This window comes from Neovison vison, chromosome 4, assembly GCF_020171115.1.
Source record: "Neovison vison isolate M4711 chromosome 4, ASM_NN_V1, whole genome shotgun sequence".
Lineage (NCBI taxonomy): Eukaryota > Metazoa > Chordata > Mammalia > Carnivora > Mustelidae > Neogale > Neogale vison.
The window spans coordinates 203,357,957-203,377,054 of NC_058094.1; the positions used below are offsets into that span (position 1 = coordinate 203,357,957).

Consider the following 19,098-nt stretch of genomic DNA (forward strand, 5'->3'; position numbering starts at 1 on the left):
ATAACCAAAGAATGCTGTGCCTTCGTAACTGACACTAAGGCCATTATTCATGTTGAAAATTGCCTATAGTTGATTGAAGCTAACTCTCAAATCTTAAAAAAAAAAAAAAATGGTCATGGGATTCTTACCAAATAAATATTATAGGACAATAAAAACACCCCAGTCAAAAATCTCAGGCAGGACTCTGGGGACAGAAGCTCATTTCGCTTCATAAAATAAATTTCTTTCATGCTGTCAGGAGTGCTCAATCCTTCATCAAGTGTGAGGTGGGCCCCTTCTGCTAATTCCCTGGACTTTAAACAGAATGCTAAGAAACCATATACACATTTTAAAGCAAGAAATATTTTTTTAAAGATTTTATTTATTTATTTGACAGACAGAGATCACAAGTAGGCAGAGAGGCAGGCAGAGAGGTGGAAGCAGGCTCCCCACTGAGCAGAGAGCCTGATGTGGGGCTCCATCCCAGGACCCCTAGGTCATGACCTGAGCTGAAGGCAGAGGTTTTAACCCACTGAGCCACCCAGGTGCCCCTAAAGAAAGATTCAAAAATTCAGTGACAAGCATACAAAACAAAGGCTGAAAGAAAAAAATAGTATATGGAGTGAAGTAAAAGCAGAAGAACGTGGTGGAAAGTTCCCACACCCATTATTTCACTTCACGATATAATCCTCGATACAAGCATATTGCCCCATTTCACCAATAAGGACACACACTGAAGACAACCAGCCGTGATAACATGGGCTCATCAAAAGATTAGCGCACCTATAACCAGCATCTGTGGCAAAGCTGGGATAATTTTATATTCTGGTCTCTCCTAATTTTTTCCTGAAAACCATGTTGCCCTGACAGATGCCCACTAGAAGCACTCTGAAATTATCATTTTAAAATCTTGAAATCTGAATTCTTTAAAAACTCCACCTTCTTTACTCTTACTTCCAATATAGGTCTTTCTATGTCTAATGTTTATAAAATCTGGTCATTTCTGGAACTATGAACTTATTCACCACTTCACATGCTGTTCAACTTGGTTGCCTAAAATGTCTTTTCTACTTCTTGTTACCAACATCATCCATCATTCTTCATTCATTGTTCAAGGATCTCGGCAAATCCCTTGTATGTGCTACCCCAGCTCTCTCCTCACAGCAGTTTTCTAAGCAGTTATCATCGCACAGAGAAGTCTCCAGAGAAGTCTGGTCCTGTGTTGCACCCTCGGGCACTGCTCCGGGTTGGGCGAGCATCTGCAGCAGCCTCAGTGGAGACGGGTCCCAGGGACCTCTCCAAGAATGCCCAACTGAATTCTTGATGGAAGGACAGGAGAGGCATCTAAGGGCATTCTTCTGGCCACAGGAGTTAATTAGTTGGCATCTGAAGCATATCAATAGTAATATCTTCTGACCTCTGGACTCAGTCTGACTTTAATGCACGGCATGCTTGAAAACTTACATACACTCTTCGCCCATTTTCAAGTTCACATCTAGAAATTTTAAATTGAAATGTTTAGGGTTGCAGAGGGTCTGATTCCTGGTATACCGTAAGCAATGATATTTAACATAAAACTGTGATGTCGCTATTAAGGGAATTCAGTGGACTCTACTATGATAGATAGCAAGATAATCCCACCACCATCCATGTTAAAAACACCATTAAAGAGTTAATAACTCCTCTTTAATAGAAATTTGAGGGGCCCCTGGGTGGGTCATTCAGTTAAGCATCCAACTCTTGATTTTGGCTCAGGTCATGGGATCAAGCCCTGTGTCATGTCAGGTCTTCGCACTCAGCAGCAAGTCTACTTGAGGATTCTCTCTCTCTCTCTCCCTCTCCCTCTCTTTCTGCCCCTCCCCATTTCTCAGACTCTAAAATACACAAATTAAGAAAAAAAAAAAAGAAATTTGACATTAACTTCTTTTACCTTGAGATTCTACTTTGATTCCATTTCCTGCCTCAGAAACTTAGTTTTATTCTACTGTGTTTTAATACCTGAGTATGTTTTATTGAGGAAACTATTTTAATCATCTGTACCAAATTTATATATAAATTTTAGTTTCTCTGATAATGCTCTGTAAAGAAAATATATTTTAATATGTATAATGCCGTATCTATAAAGGTACCTATCCTACCCACTTAAGTGGGTAGGAGAAGAATCCATGAAACAAGATGGGATAGGGAGGGAGACAAACCATAAGTGACTCTTAATCTCACGAAACAAACTGTGGGTTGCTGGGGGGAGGGGGGTTGGGAGAAGGGGGGTGGGGTTATGGACATTGGGGAGGGTATGTGCTTTTGGGTAAATTGGAAGGGGAGGTGAACCACGAGAGACTATGGACTCTGAAAAACAATCTGAGGGGTTTGAAGTGGCGGGGGGGTGGGAGGTTGGGGTACCAGGTGGTGGGTATTATAGAGGGCACGGCTTGCATGGAGCACTGGGTGTGGTGAAAAAATAATGAATACTGTTTTTCTGAAAATAAATAAATTGGAAAAAAAAAGGAAAAAAAGATAAAAAAATAAAGGTACCTATCTATAAAATATTTATTTATATAAAAATACACAGATTCATCTCCTTCAGGAATATACCTGAATATAAAAATCCCATGTGACAAGCCCACAGCTAACATCACACTCAACAGTGGAAAACACAAATCATCTAAGATTAGAAACAAGGCAAAGGTGCATATTCTTGTCACTTATGCTCAAGATAATATGGAAGTCCTAGCCAGAGCAATTAAGAAGGCAGAAGGAAGGAAGGGAGGGAGGAAGAGATAGGGAAGGAAGAAGGAAAGGAGGAGGGAGGGAAGGGAGGAAAAGGAAAGAAGAAAAAGAAGGAAAAAGAGAAGGAAAGGCACAAAGAGAAAAAGAAAGAGGCATGCAAACCAGAAAGGAAAAAGCAAAACTGGCTCTGAGGAAAACATAATTGAACATATAGAAAACCCTAAAGACTCTACCCCAAAAAACCTTTTAAAAGTAATAAATACTCGGTATTGACCCCAAGGATACAGACGTAGTGAAAAGAAGGGCCATCTGTACCCCAATGTTCATAGCAGCAATGGCCATAGTCACCAAACCATGGAAAGTCAAGATCTCCTTCAAAGATGAATACATAAAGATATGGTCCATGTATACAATGGAGTATTATGCCTCCATCAGAAAGGACGAATACCCAACTTTTCTATCAATATGGACAGGACTGGAGGAGATTATGCTAAGTCAAAGAAGTCAAGCAGAGAGAGTCGGTTATCATATGGTTTCATTTACTTGTGGAGCATAAGGAATAACATGAAGGATTTTAGGAGAAGGGAAGGTTAAAGTGAACTGGGGTAAATTGGAGGGGGAGATACAGCATGAGAGACTGTGGACTCTGAGAAACAAATTGAGGGTTTGGGAGGGGAGGGGAATGGGGGTGATGGGTGAGCCTGGTGGTGGGTATTAAGGAGGGCACATATTGAATGGAGCACTGGGTGTGGTCTATAAACAATGAATCTTGGAACACTGAATGAATAAATAAATAAAGTAATGAATAAATTCAGTAAAGATGCAGGATATAAAAATCAACATACAAAACCAGTTGCATTTCTATACACTAACAATAAAGTATCCATAAAGGCATTAAATAACAATCCCACTTACAACAACAACAATTAGAATAAAATATGTAGGAATAAAATTTAACCAAAAAGGTGAATGATCTGAACACTGGAAACTGCAAGATGTTCAAGAAAAGCACTACAGAAAATACAAACTGTAAGATAACTGGTGTTCATGAATCCGAAAATAATTGTTAAAATGTCTATTCTACCCAAAATGATCTCACAGAGTCAATACAATCCCTATCAAGATTTCCATGGCAGTTTCCAAAGAAATGGAAAAAAAATTCTAAAATTAGTTTGGAGCCACAAAATCCTTGAACAGGTGAAGCAATCTTGAGAAAGAAGAATTAAACTGAAGGCATCCCACTTCCTGACTTCAAACAATATTACAAAGTTATAGAAAAACAATATGGTACTGCCAAGAAAAAAGACAGACCAAGGGAACAAAAAACATGGCCCTGAATCAAACATGCATGAGTGTTCAACTGAATTTCATCAAAGGCACCAAAAATGTACAATGGGAAAGGAGGGAGTCTCTTTCATAAATGGTGCTGGGAAAACTGGAGAAGAGTAAAAGTGGATCCTTATCTTATACCAAAAAAAAAAAAAAATGGATTAAAGACTTAAACATAATTCCTGAGACCATAAAGCTGAAAGAAAATGCAGAGGAAAAGCACCCTGTGTTGGCAAGGATGTTTTGGATTACACCAAAAACACAGGCAACAAAAGGAAAAACAAAATAAAAAACTTTTGCACAGCAAAGAAAATAATTAACAAATTGAAAAAGCAACTTCTGTAATATTTGCAAAGCATACATCTGATAAAGGATTACTGTCTACAGGGTGACAGATGTTGGGGAGGGTTTGTGCTGGTGAGTGCTGTGAACAGTGTAAGACTGATGACTCACAGAACTGTACCCCCGAAACAAATAATACATTATATGCTAATAAAAAATAAAAAATGATTTTTAAAAAAGGATCACTATCTAGACCATATAAAGAATTCCTACAGCTCAATAGCAAAAATCAAATAACCTTACTAAAAATGGGTAAAGAACTGAACATTATTCCATAGAAAACCTATAAATGGCCAATATGTATACAAAAAGATGCTCAACATCACTCATCATGGAGGAAATGCAAATCAAAACCACAAGATATTACCTCACACCTGTTAGGATGGCTATTATCAGAAAGTCAAAAGGTAAGTATTGGTGAAGATGTGAAAAACATTTGCATTTTGGTGAGAACATAAACTGGTATAACCATTATGGAAAACAGTGTGGCATTTCCTCAAAACATTAAAAATAGAACTACCATATGACCCATCCATTTCACTCCTGAGTATATACGTTATATATTATATATACAGGATAAAAGGAAATAAAAACACTATCTTGAAGACATATCTGCATTCCCATGTTTGCTACAGTATTCTTCACGTTAGCTATAATATGGAAACAACCTGAGTACTCATCAGTAGCAGAATGGCTAAAGAAAATGTGGTATATACATACAATGGAGTATCATGCAACCTTAAAAGAGAAGACAGTCCTGTCATTTGTAACAACATGTAGGAACCTGGAGGGTATTAGGTTAAGTGAAATAGGCCATATGCAGAACGACAGTTACTGCATGGTCTAGCTTATCTATGGAACCTAAAAAAAATAAGTCAAACTCATAGTAACAGCATGAGAGTGATGGTAATCAGAAATGTAGGGTGGAAGAAATGGGCAGATATTAATCAAAGGGTACAATGTGTCATTTATGAGTAAGTTCTCAAGAACTAATTACAACATGGTGACTATAGTCATATGGTTTACAATGTATTATATACTTAAAATTTGCTAAGAGTATAAGTAGAACTCAAGAATCTCAACACACATACACAAAAGGTAACGACGGGATGTGAAAAATATATTGGTTTGATTGTCATAATCATCTCATAACACATACCAAAACATTTTATACTTTGAATATATACAGTTATTTGTCAAAAACCAAATACAACTCTAGGAAATAAAATTCCTTGTGAATTTAGTTTTTATTATAATGACTAATAATATTCAAATGATCCAAAATAAATACAAGTAATTAATAGTAAAAATGAAAAAAAAAATTTGATGTGCATCTTACTGAAATGGACAGTGCTTCCCCCCCAACAATTAGTTAATATATCTAAAAGGTGACTCCTACTTAATTCTTGATTGAGTTCATCATCAATTTCAACTGATCAGCTACTAGGATTTTATTTTACTATTATAGATATGAAAAACAAGTACACAGACATTATTATAGCAATTTCCATCAACTTATTTTCTACTTCAATGTAACCAAATACAGTGATTGATAAGCAAAAATTATTTTTCAATTATATAGCAGTTGAAAACAAATCCTTCATCTTTGTTGAAAGCAAGGAAATATAAGCCACCTAATTTACAGAAGGGTTTATGACATCATTTGTCTATCACTTTCTCAGAACTAACACATCACAAACTTTCCTTTTGAATGGTAACATGAAGGTTTTGCACTCTGGGACAGGAATCAGGGCAAGACTCAAGTTGGTTGAGAGATGTGCCTTTCGTCTGAAAAGTCAAAGTAGAGAGCGTATGAAAAGGGAGTGGAGAAGGAACTTGCATATAGCAGGTTCTTTTCTAGAAGGAAGAGCTTTAGGAATGAGTACTTAGGATCTAAGGAATCATATATTGATTCTATTAAAATTATACTGTCCCTGTGTCTCCCTGGAGAAGTGGTCTTGCTTACCCAGAAGGTCCCCAATGTCAGGAAAGCCAGGGTCACAAGAGTGGGAAGTGATCCTGAATTCTAGTTGCCATTCAGCATGCACAAGCAGAAGACCTGGCTCTCGAAAGCATGTTCTCCAAGGATTTTATAGAAAAATGGAAGCTTGGGATGGGAAAACAAGGAAATGGGTATTCTGATTATAAGCTGTGCTGTCTCAGGTGTCCTACCATGAAACATACTGGAGACTGTATGTTTCACTCTAATGGGTAAATATATAGATTACTGAGCACTATGTGTCCATATTCCTGCAGCTGGTGCTAGACAGAAACCAGGAGGTATAATACACAGTCCCTGTCTTCAAGGAGCTTCGACCTCACTGGAGCCACCTGCTAAGGAAATTAAGTGCAAGCAGGAAGAGGCTATGTGGGTACTAGTGTTAAGTCAGTAGCTCAGGGAAGAGGAAGAGGGCCGCTACAGGATGCATCATTCTAGGAGGGAGCAGTGTGATGTCCCAAGCTCCTGCTAGCAAGGAGAGCTGCATTAGAGTCAACTTCTGTGTGGACGTGTGCCATAACAGAAAGCATTTGCTAATGGAGAGGACTACAGAGAGCCCCTACACACAGAAACATGGTGCCCCTCCATCTCTTCCCCTCCTCCCAACCTCAACCCTACCCAAAAGTGGTAGAATGAGTATATGAACAGACAAAAGAAGAGTGAACAGAATGGATGACAGCAACTTTTCCCCTCCCCAAAGGTTTCTGGATGAGCTGGAAGAAAAGGAACAAGTTTTGAAAAGGCTTAAGCTATGACTTAAACTGTCTGAAAATGTCAATACCTGAAACATCTTATTTAATACCTAGCGATGAGCAGAACAGCCATGGTTTCTGTGAAGATATAGGATCCATATCAAAGGACATGGAAAGTGAATCCTGGAGCATGTCTGGGAGTAACACAGGGATAAAAATTAAGTTGTTTGCTACTCACACTCCCCCACATTGAGCCCATTCAATACGTTGGTTACATAAATTGAATGGAACAATAATGAAAACGACTACAAAAGGTTGCTCCAAAAAATAAAAAATAAAAAGTCACAGATTATAAAGGGAAGTTATTTACAAACTGTAAATCTGTCCTAGAGATGTTGATAATCATAATTACATGAAGTTTCTCCCAAGCCCTCTCACTCTCATTTTCTGTTTTAGCTCACTAGGGCTGTTCAGCATCTGGAACCTTAATCTAGCATTTTTTTCCCTTTAATTGGGATATCACTAATTACAAGGATCCCCAAATCATCTTCCTTTACTTCCAAGTAAATTCTTAGTGAATGTAATTTCTGTATTTGGCCAATGTTTATCTCGTTAGGCTTCATTTTGTTTTGTGTCAGTAGCATCAGCTTAGAGAAATGTTACTTCTGGTGAATTTATTTATATAAGACGAAGCAATCTCGTGTTTTTAAAGATGGAAACGAGAAAAGGTGAAACGTACACCATTCAAGTGTTTACCTTTAGGTTCATTAAAATAAGCACACTTCTTGATAGATTTTAAAATGTAGTATATTTGATCTCTGGTTCTCAAGAGTAGCAGGCTAATGAAAACTAACGCAGAAATTACTAAAATGAAAGCTATGCTTTTCTAAAAAGCATGGCTAGGTTCCTGTAGTTTATACGCCGTCTGTATTTAATCTCTCAAACACTTGTCCCAACACCTTGTCACTCTGATAAGCTTTCCATTTGTAGCTGCACTATTCTCTCCATAGTCTGACAGTTTATTACAATTCTGATTCAGAATTTAGAGTTTCTAGAAACAGGTACTGGAGCCTCTATTTCCCATCATTTTCATGAGGTTGAAGAATGTTCTGTCCTCTTATCTATAAATATATCTCGCCAATGATACAACTCATCAGTTTTTCCTACTGCTCCTTACCTTTCTATTTTATAACTTTCAGCGGGTGGGGAGTAGAGACTAACCTTCAAATATCTTTAATAAAATAGCTCTGTGGCATCAAAGAGATACAGTATGGTAACAAACAACAAAATAAGCCCTCCCCAAAACAGTGCTGCTTCCCTTTAAATTTTTTTCTTTTTTATTGTGGTAAGAACATATAACAGGAGATCCACCCTCTTTTTTTTTTTTTAAGATTTTATTTATTTATTTGACAGAGAGAGAAATCACAAGTAGGCAGAGAGGCAGGCAGAGAGAGAGAGCGGGGGAAGCATGCTCCCCGCTGAGCAGAGAGCCGGTATGGGGCTTGATCCAAGGACCCTGAGATCATGACCTGACCGAAACGCAGAGGCTTAACCCACTGAGCCACCCAGGCGCTCCGAGATCTACCTTCTAAAATGTTTAAGTGTACAGTACAGTATTGTTCACTGCAAACCTAATATTGCACAGCAGGTTTCTACAACTATTCATCTTGCATAACGGAAACTTTATATGCCTTGAAGAGCAAATCCCCATTTCCCCTTCCTCTGAGTTCCTGGTTTGTTTTTAACAACCAATTTCTTTGCTTTTATCTCCCTGGTACAAAGATCTACCTTTGCCCTCCATGGGATATTATTAGCTCTTGTGTTTTTAGGCACTCAAAGGATGGTCACTATTTGCAGGCACAATGTTATCAAGAGATTCCTGGCGACTGCATGAGTCCTTCCCTCATCAGTCTGTCACTTCTTATGCTCCCTTTCCTTTCAGGTGGTATCCTTAAGGGTATGGGCTAAAAATCAAGTAACAAAATGTCTGGAGAAGATAAAAAAAAAAAAAGCTATACAAGTGTAGCAACATGTTTTTGTACCTCTGTTCACAGAGAACAAAACCTTTCCAGGCTCACTGAGAGACTATGAAACAATGACTTAAAAATCCATGAACAATTTCCTCCCTAACTGAAATACAGTTTACCTACACTCCCTTCCCTCCATTAAATACTAAAAACGTTAATAGATTAACTCATTACTACTCTTTATAAATCAAATTTGTCTATAAACATACTTTTGTGAGATCTCAGATTCTATATTCTAAGTTATATACCAAGCTCACATGCTGTTTCTACCTAATTGCTGGCAGGAAATAAGAACTACAGGAATGAAATAGGCAGTGGTTAGAAATCTCAAGTTTATTGGAAATATGGACTAAATAAGGCACTTTAATTAGTATCAGACAGAAGGATGAATTGATCTCCAATACGACACAAACTGTTGAAGCTTTAAAATTTAGAAAACGTGTCTGAGGCGCAATTCACTATAATGATGGAGGAGATGAGTCTCTTTCCTGTGGTGCTAGAGGGAGAAGTAACCACACTGCCGGAAAGCGACAGTCGGTCAGCATTCAGAAGACACATTTTTAATTTAAAGTGGTCTGCCTCTGGGATACAATGATAAATATAAATCATTTAATTCATTTTACAGTTAACTCAGTGTTCACGAGGAAAGAGAAAAGCCATATTAGCCAAATTTCCTTGTGGTAAGAATAAAAAGGAGTACTGGAGATTGTGATCATATTTTCTAACTTGTAAGCATGTTAATACATTTAAATTATCCAGTTAGATGTTGCTCCCTATTATCAGAATCTCTTTACGAATACACCATAAGCTATATGACTACTGATAAAAAAAAAGTTAACTCGTTTATTGACCAAATACTTAAGTAGCAAATAAATTTTGTAGAAATTATGCTAAATGAAAAAACCCACACTACCGAGGCCATGATTTCATTTATATGAAATGTCCAGAAAAAATAAAACTCTAGCGCTAGCAAGTAGGTGAGCAGCTTTCTGAAACTGGCAGTTCCAAGACTGCAAACGGACGCGAGAGACATTCTGAAGTGATGTGTTTTAAAACTGAATTGATAGCAGCACAAGCTGATAGCAGTACAGGCGCCTACATTTACTGAAAATGGAAGAATTTTATGATGCATAAATTATACTTCAATAAAGCTTTTAAAAAGATTCTCTAGGGGCGCCTGGGTGCTCAGTGGGTTAAAGCCTCTGCCTTCTGCTCAGGTCATGATCTCAGGGTCCTGGGATCGAGCCCTGCATCGGGCTTTCTGCTCAGCAGGGAGCCTGCTTCCTCCTCTCTCTCTACCTGCCTCTCTACCTAATTGTGACCTCTGCCTGTCAAATAAACAAATAAAACTGGACCAGAGATTCAGCTATGAACACATTCTAGTCTTTAAGACAAGGGAGGAATGACTCCAAAGGTGAATCAGAGATCATTAGGGCTACCAATCCCAGTACAGGCCTTTAGTACAACAAGCCTGCAAGGGTTTGGAGGAAGGCAGGGCACCAAAAGGACGATCTCCACCTCAGTTTCAAAGGCTTAGACCTCTGCCCAGCAGGCCTTGTGGATGCGGCCACTGCCTTTGTTTCAACATGCTGGGTGGCAGCCGCCAGAAGCTGCAGGGGTTAAACACTCAACCAGCAGAGCCATGCAGGTGTGATCACTGGCCTGGTGGGTCCAGAAGGCACAGCTTGGAACCAAAGAAGAGCACTCCTGAGGCTTCATGTCTAAAGGAGTTTATGTTGCTAGGCTTTAGATTTACCTGGGACTTGTCACCTACTCTTCCATTCCTCATTTCTCTGTTTTGAGCTGGAATATCTCTTCTGTGCCCCTCCACCACTGTTCTCACGAAGCATATAACTTATTTGGTTTCATAAGTTCACAGCTGGAGAGGAACTCTGCCTCAGAATGAATCATCACTCACTTTACCCATATCTGATTTGGATAATATTTAGATGAGTCTTCGGATTTTAGACTCCAGAACCGATGCTAGAATAAAGTAAAAACCTCGGGGGCCGTTGGGATAGAATTAACCTATTTTGCAGGTGAAAACATGAATTTTGAGAGGACTGGTTGTGCCCCCCGAAAAGTTCAGATGCTGAAGCTGTAATCCCTAATGGAATAATGCCTTGAGGTGGGGCTCTGGGAGGAAACTGAATGTGGATGAGGTCATGGGAATAGAGCCCCCGTGATGGAACTGGTGCCCCTATAAGAAGATGAAGAGATGCAAGAGCTCCCTCTCCACCGCGGGAGACCCAGGAAGGACCCTCCCATGTGGGAGGCCCCCCCGAAAGAGGGCCCTCCCTATAAACCTCAACGACTGTGCTGGCAGCTTGATCTCACACTTCCAGCATCCACAACTGTGAGAAATAATGTTTGTTGTTTCAGCCGCCCAGTGTTAAAACAGTATTTCTGTCACAGCAGCGTGAAGTAAGATGTCTAGAAAAAATATATAATTGCCATAAAAGAGCTTCCCAACCAGTGGGTGGTGATACACTGTTGTGTTCTTAGTGGGTTTCAGGAGGGACTTTTGTTCTCCTAGTCACTGGGGTGACGTGATAGGATCTGAGTCTTTTACTTTCTTGCTAATAAGAAACTTCTTCCATTGACTGTTTACTGTACAAATAACACATTTTCCAGATCCAAATTCTCCTTGCTGAGTGAAAATGTAGAGAACATATTGATATTTATGGGATGCTGCTCAAGCAGTGCTTAGAAGGATATTTATAGCTCTAAGTACCTATATTGGGAAGATCTCAACACAAAAATATAACTTTCCACCTTAAGACACTAGAAAAAGAGGAGAAACTAAACCTAAAGGAAAAAAGGGAAGGAAATAAAGAAGATTAGAGTGAGAATCAATGAAACAAAAGTTGGGTATTTTAAACATAAAATTTTTTTTAGCTAGATGGACTAAGAAAAAGGAGATTCAAATACTAGAATTCATTGAATTCATTTTAGAAATTGAAGAAGGAATATTTTATGAAAATAAAAAACATTGTAAATGAATACTACAAACAAATGTATGCCAATAAATTAGGCAACTTGAATGAAATGGACAAATTACTCTAAATACACCAAATCCCAAAACTGACGAAAAACAGGCACTCTGAATAGATCTACAAGAAAGAGATTAAATTAGTAATGGAGACCTACCTACAAAGAAAGCCCAGTCCCAGAGGGTTTCTTCAGTAAATTCCAACAAACATTAATGAATTAATACTAATTTTCCATACTTAAAAAAAAAAAAAAGGAGACCACTTCCAAACTCATTCTATGAGGCTAATATAAAATCAGATAGGTCACAAAAAAGATATTATAGATCACTATTTTTTAAAGAGATGCAAAAGTCCTTAACAAAAGACTGGAGAACTAAATACAGTAACAAGTAAGTATTAGGCTTCATGACCAAGTACAAACTATGTCAGGGATACAAGACTAGTTTGACACCTAAAAATTAAATAATGTGGGGCACCTGGGTGGCTCAGTGGGTTAAAGCCTCTGCCTTCGGCTCAGGTCATGATCTCAGTGTCCTGGGATCGAGCCCCAAATTGGGCTCTCGGCCCGGCAAGGAACTTGCTTCCCCCTCTCTCGGTCTCTGCCTGCCTCTCTCCCTACTTGTGACCTCTCTGTCAAATAAATAAAATCTTAAAAACAAATTAAATAATGTAATGCACCATGTCAATAGGATTAAAAGCAAAACCTACATGATCCTCTCAACAGAGGCAGAGAAATCATTTGACAAAATCCAACACCTTTTCGTGACAAAAACACTAACAAATCTATAAAAAGGAACTTCCTCAAATTGGCAACAGGCATCTACAAAAAATCCAGAGCTAGGATTATACTTAATCATGAAAAATACATGCTTTTCTACTAAAATCAGGAAGAACACATAAAGGTCTACTCCTGCCACTTGTACCCAGCACTGCAGTGGAAGAACTAGTCAGGGCAATTAGGCAAAAAGAAAAAAAAAAAAAAAAAAAAAGAAATAAAAGGCAACCAGATCAGGCAGAAAGAAACAGAATTATCACTACTTGCAGATGATATGATCTTAAATTTTAAAAAAATCTAAGAAATCTCATAAAATAACAACCATTAGAATTAACAAGTTCAGCAAAGGTGCAGCATGTAAGATCAATATTTAAAAAATAATCTTTATAAACTTACAATAAACAATCCAAAATAACTTAAGAAAAGGATAGAATACCAGGAATAAATTTTACCAAAGAAGTTCAAAACGTGCACTTTGGAAACTACAAACTATTGTTAAAAGAAACAAAGGTTTAAATAACTAGAAAGACACTATGTTCATGAGTAGGAAGACAACACCATTGATTAAGATGGCAGTACTCTCCAAGTTGATCAGATTTGATACAATCTCTAGGAGAATCCCAGCTGGAGATATTTGCAAAACCTTTGTGGAAACTGGCAAAGTTATCCTTAAGGTCATATGGAAATTCAGAATAGCCAAAATAATCTTGAAAAAGAATAGAGCTGGAAGATACATACTCGTGAAATTAAAATGTTACAAAAGGCCAAAAAAACCAAAACCAAAAACAAAACCCCCAAGCAAAATCTACTTCATAAAAGGCAATGGTAAGCAAAATATTGTGGTATTAGCATAAGAACATCAATGTAATACAATTCAGAGTCCAGAAACAAACCCATGTTATTTATGATAAATTGATTTCCAAAAGGGTACCTAGAATATTTAATGGGAAAGGTATAGTTTCCTCAACTTAAGAACTGGACAACTAGGGGCACCTGGGTGGCTCAGTGGGTTAAGCCTCTGCCTTCAGCTTGGGTCATGATCTCAGGGTCCTGGGATAGAGCCCTGCATTGGGCTCTCTGCTTAATCCCCCACCCCCTGCCTACTTGTGATATCTGTCAAATAAATAAAATCTAAAAAAAAAAAAAAAAAAAAAAGAACTGGACAACTGAATGTCACATGCAAATAAAGGAAGTTTGAACCCTTACATCCCACCATAAATAAAAGTCAGCAGCTGACTCTTGGTTTCTGCTCAAGTCACAATCTCAGAGTCATGAGATCAAGCCCCACACGGGGCTCCACACTCAATGTGGAGTCTCCTTGAGATTCTCTCTCCCTTTTCCTCAGCCCTCTCCCTGCTTGTGCACATGCGCATGCAATCTCTTTCTCAAGATAAATAAATCTTTAAAATGGGTTAATGACCTAAATGTAAGAGGTAAAACTATGAAAGTCTTAGGAGAAAACATGGGGCTAAATTTTTGTGACCTTGGATTGACCACCAGATTCTTAGACCTGGCTCCAGAAGCACAAGTAGCAACAGCAAAATAGATAGACCGAACAGTATCAAAAGACAATATCAAGAAAACAAAAAGATAATCTACACAAAGGGAGAAAACATTCACAAATCATATGTAAGAATCTAACATCCAGAATATAGAAATAGCTCTTACACTTAAAAGACAAACAACTCAATAGAAAAAGGAGGGAGAGACTGAAATAGACATTCCTCTACAGAGATATACAGATAGCTAATACAACATATGAAAATATGCCCAACATCATTAGCCAGGAGTGAAGCATAAATCAAATCACAATGAGATACCATGTCCCCCCTACTAGAATGACTGTGTATAGGGCAAATAATAAGTACTGGTGAGAATGGGAAGAAATTGAAACTCTTCCACATTGTCGATGGGAAAATAAAGTGGTGCTATCACTGTGGGAAGCAGTTTGGTGGATCCTCAAACATCTAAACATGCAATTATTACCCAGTCCAGCAATTCCACCACGGACAGACCTAAACCAACCGAAAACAGGGACTCAAACAGATATTTGCACAACTTTCCTTGCATTCCCAGCAGCCACAAGGTGGAAACAACCCAACTGTCCTCAACCTAAATGAATGGATAAACAAAATGTGGTATATCCATGCCAGGATTTGGTCATAGAAAGAAATGAAGTTCTGAACACGCTAGAAGTTCTGAAGTTCTGATACATGCCAGAAGTTAGAGGAAGCAGAAAACACTATGTCAAGGGAAAGAAACCAGTCACCAAAGAGCACACACTATATGATTCTATTTATTTGAAATGCCCAGAATAGACAAATCTATAGTGACAGAAAGTCACTTAGTAGTTGGTCAAGGTGGGGGTGACCTGAGGTCGACAGGTCAAGGGGTGTGGTGCTTCTTTTTGAGGTAATGAATAGGTTGTAGAATTGCTGATGATTGCACAACTCTGTGAATATACTAATACAGACTAATATAACTGACCTTCCAAACAAAACCACACCTCTCCCTTGACTTCATATGCTCTGCCCAAAATAGCCCCAATCAATTTCCTTCTGTCTCCTGACCTCCTCCTAAATCTAAAGAATCTCTTCAAAGAGTTGTTTATTCTCTTTATTTTCACTTTATTGTCACACTGTAACTCAACTCTATTTGCCTGTAGGAGTAAATACTGCACCCTCCAATATTTACTGTGACTACGTCATAAAAATAAGTGTAAGCAACTGAATCAATTCTGACAGCCTACAGGGTACCAGAAGATCGAACAGGACAAGATACCTACCTTTTTCTCAAAAGGGGGAAATACAAAAGGAACAGAGAAGAAGCACATTAGTCTAAAGATTAAAATGAGCCAGAAAGTATCTGCTTCATAGTGGGTTACCTATTTTTTTTTCATATTGGGTTATCTAAAAGAGGTGTTCTCAGCAAGTGAGGTTTAAGATTTTTTTTTTTCTTTTTTTTTAAGGTAGGCTCCCTGCCCAGAGTGGAGCCCAATGCAGGACTTTAAACTTCATAACTCCAAGATCAAGACCTATGCTGAAGTTGAGAGTCAGATGTTTAACTGACTGAGCTACTCAAGTTAAGATTTAAGATTTTTTTGAGTTAAGACTTTTTTTTTTAATTTAAATTCAAGTTAGTTAACATAGTGTATTATTAATTTCAAGGTAGAGTTTAGTGATTCATCAGTTGCATGTAACACCCAGTGCTCATTATATCAAGTGCCCTCCTTAACACCCTTCATCCAATTACCTCCTCCTGCCCACCCACGTCCCCTCCAGCAACCCTCAGTTTGTTCCCTATCGTTAAGAATCACTTATGGGGGGCACCTGAGTGGCTCAGCGGATTGAGCCTCTGCCTTCGGCTCGGGTCATGATCCCAGGATCTGGGATCGAGCCCCGTGTCGGGCTCTCTGCTCAGCAGGGAGCCTGCTTCCCCTTCTCTCTCTACCTGCTGCTCTGTCTACTTGTAATCTCTCTCTGTCAAACAAATAAAATCTTTAAAAAAGAAAGAAAGAAAAAAAAAGAATCACTTATGGTTTGCCTCTGTTTTTATTTTTCCTTCCTTTCCCCTGTGTTCATGTGTTTCTTAAATTCCACATGAGTGAAATCATATGGTATTTTTCTTTCTCTGACTCAATTCACTTGGCATAATAAACTCTAGTTCCAGCCACATCATTGCAAATGGCAAGATTTCATTCCTTTTGGTGGCTGAGTAGTATTCTATTGTATATACATACACACATCATCTTTATCCATCCATCGGCCAATGGACATCTGGGCTCTCTCCTTATTTTGGCAGTTGTGAACATTGCTGTTACAAACATTGGGGTGCATATACCTCTCCAAATCACTATGTTTGCACCCTCTGGATAAATACCTAGTGGTATAATTTCTGGAGTCATAGGGTAGCTCTACTTTTAACTTTTTGAGGAACCTCCATTACTCTTTTCCAGAGTGGCTGCTCCGGCTTGCATTCCCACCATCAGTGAAAGAGGGTTCCCCTTTTAATGCATCTGCACCGACATCTGTTGTTTCCCGAGTTAATTTTATCCATTCTGACCAGCGCGGGGTAGTAACCCATTGTGCTTTTGATTTTTATCTCCCTGATGATGAGTGATGTGAAACATTTTTTCATGTGTCACTTATTAGTCATTTGTAGGTCTTCTTTGGAGAAATGTCTAACACCAAGGATCCAGCCATATAAACATAAATAGAAGGCAGGCAGAGGGAAAAACAAGTGTAAATATATGTTTGAGGAATTACAGGAAGCCCTTCTGATGAGGGGCTAGGGGAGGTCCCAGACGTAATGAGAGCCTGGTTAGGGGTAGACCTGTAGGACTTTTTATAAGGCACGGTCAGAAATTGCAACTTGCTTCTTCTCTATCTAATAATGCCCTGGGCATATCTGTCCTACTACACTTGTATCTCTGTCCCCACCTTAAACTTGTGCCTGCCCTAAGGAAAATGAAAGTATTTATTCACTTCTATCTACCCACTGCCAACCAGGATCTGATTAGATACTTCCTGAATGAACAGACCACATCATCATGCTGTGATAAGACAAAAATCCCAAGTCCTAAGGAAGGAAAAAATCTTTTCTAAAGGCAATGTGCACCTAGTGTTTCATGCAATATGTGTCCTACATAAACAATGAATCTTGGAACACTGCATCAAAAACTAATGATGTAACACATTAAACAATAAAAAAATAATTTAAAAAAATAAAGGCAGTATACAAATGAAAGCCAGGCAATTTTTCACTCAAATTCCTCAGGCTAGCTTGGTTATTTCTACCAGACACTGTGATGTTTCCCAAGTTTCAATCAGTTAAAGAGAACATCTTCCAAACTTAATTAAACTCATTCCCAGAATTTGAAACCTAAAACTGCCAGCTAAGAACAGCGTTAGCTTCTCTGATTACTGTGCGGTTGTCAGTAATTGTTTCTCTAACTCAAGCCTATTCTCTAAGTATTCTACGACACTGTGCAAAATTATATCCACCTCAACATCGTCAGTGTCGTAGGGTCATCAGCAATACATGGAAATGGAAAAGCTATTAGGTTATAGTATAGGATCAAGCACCACCTTTTAAATAACACATGAAAACACATCCTTTCTTTTTAAATGACTTACAAACATTGACTTCCTGAATAACTAGCTTCTCATTTGCAGGTTAGATTTTCTGTTTGTACTACACAGGGAATCTGTTATAGTTCTAATTATAGCATCCTTATCTAGAAAGGCACACAATGATTCTAACACAGTTGAAACAAAGCTAACCAATAACCCTTGTGGAGTATAAAACCACACAATGCTGCAAATGAATAAACCATGTTTCTTTGGAAGGGGAACATTTTTTTTCAGCCGGCTTACTGTGGCCTTGAGGCTTCAGCCTGGTCTGTCTGCAGTTTTTCTCCTCCTTCCACTTCCATTGTACAGTAAACAATTCGATTGGGAGCAACGGACTTCAAACCTTGCACTTCCATTATGACAATCTAAAGATTAAAAAAAATTTTTTTAAATGATACATCAAATTAGCAGTCTTTAACAAGACACAGAAGTAGCAGCATTGACAACAATTAGAATGACCAACTGATAAAATTATCCGTCAACATCAATGGTATTTTATCTTCGCTAGAATTATCTACATCCATGGAAGATATAATAAGTAACTTTGTGAGGAAGTCTGATATTGAAGAAATATCTCCTGCCAGCTTATTAAAGTAAGGTTAAGATCTCTAAATATAAGCCTTACTGAGTTAAATGAGGTATAAACTCAGATTCTTTAAAAATGTTGGCAAGTCTGCATAAGGTAAAGCGGAATCACCCATGAAAATTCAGGGAATGTGCTAAAAGCAGTACCAGTTGAGTTCCATATAAAATGAAATCCTATTCATGAGTGGTGTCCATCATCAACCCAATTCGTGGTAATCAGTATGTAACATCATCTGAACTTTATCTGTTCACTTATTTAGATACTATTAGTATTTATAAAAGAATATTCATTATAAAAATGTATATCTTATTATGAAGTATGGGAGATACAGCCTCCCAATGACTATCTTACACTAACTTGGCAAGGGAAAAAGGACTTTTCCATCCACTAAAGGTATGTGTGACTTTAATGCAGCACACTGGGAATGGGTAGAAAGACTGATACTGTTTTATGCACTTATAACTCCTGGAAAAAAGGGAAAAAATATTTTTCAAGTGGGCTTTAATGTTCATATTTT

General features: G+C 38.2%; 1 protein-coding gene across 19 annotated transcripts in view; it reads right to left on the reverse strand.

Moving 5' to 3' along the window:
• CADPS2 (calcium dependent secretion activator 2) overlaps positions 1-19,098 on the reverse strand; it is a 532,394-nt gene that overhangs the window by 283,778 nt on the left and 229,518 nt on the right. For all 19 annotated transcript variants that reach the window (XM_044246482.1, XM_044246480.1, XM_044246471.1 and 16 more), the window contains exon 6: positions 18,239-18,360. In XM_044246482.1, coding sequence (XP_044102417.1) covers positions 18,239-18,360 — 122 coding nt within the window. The remainder of the gene's footprint in view (positions 1-18,238; positions 18,361-19,098) is intronic.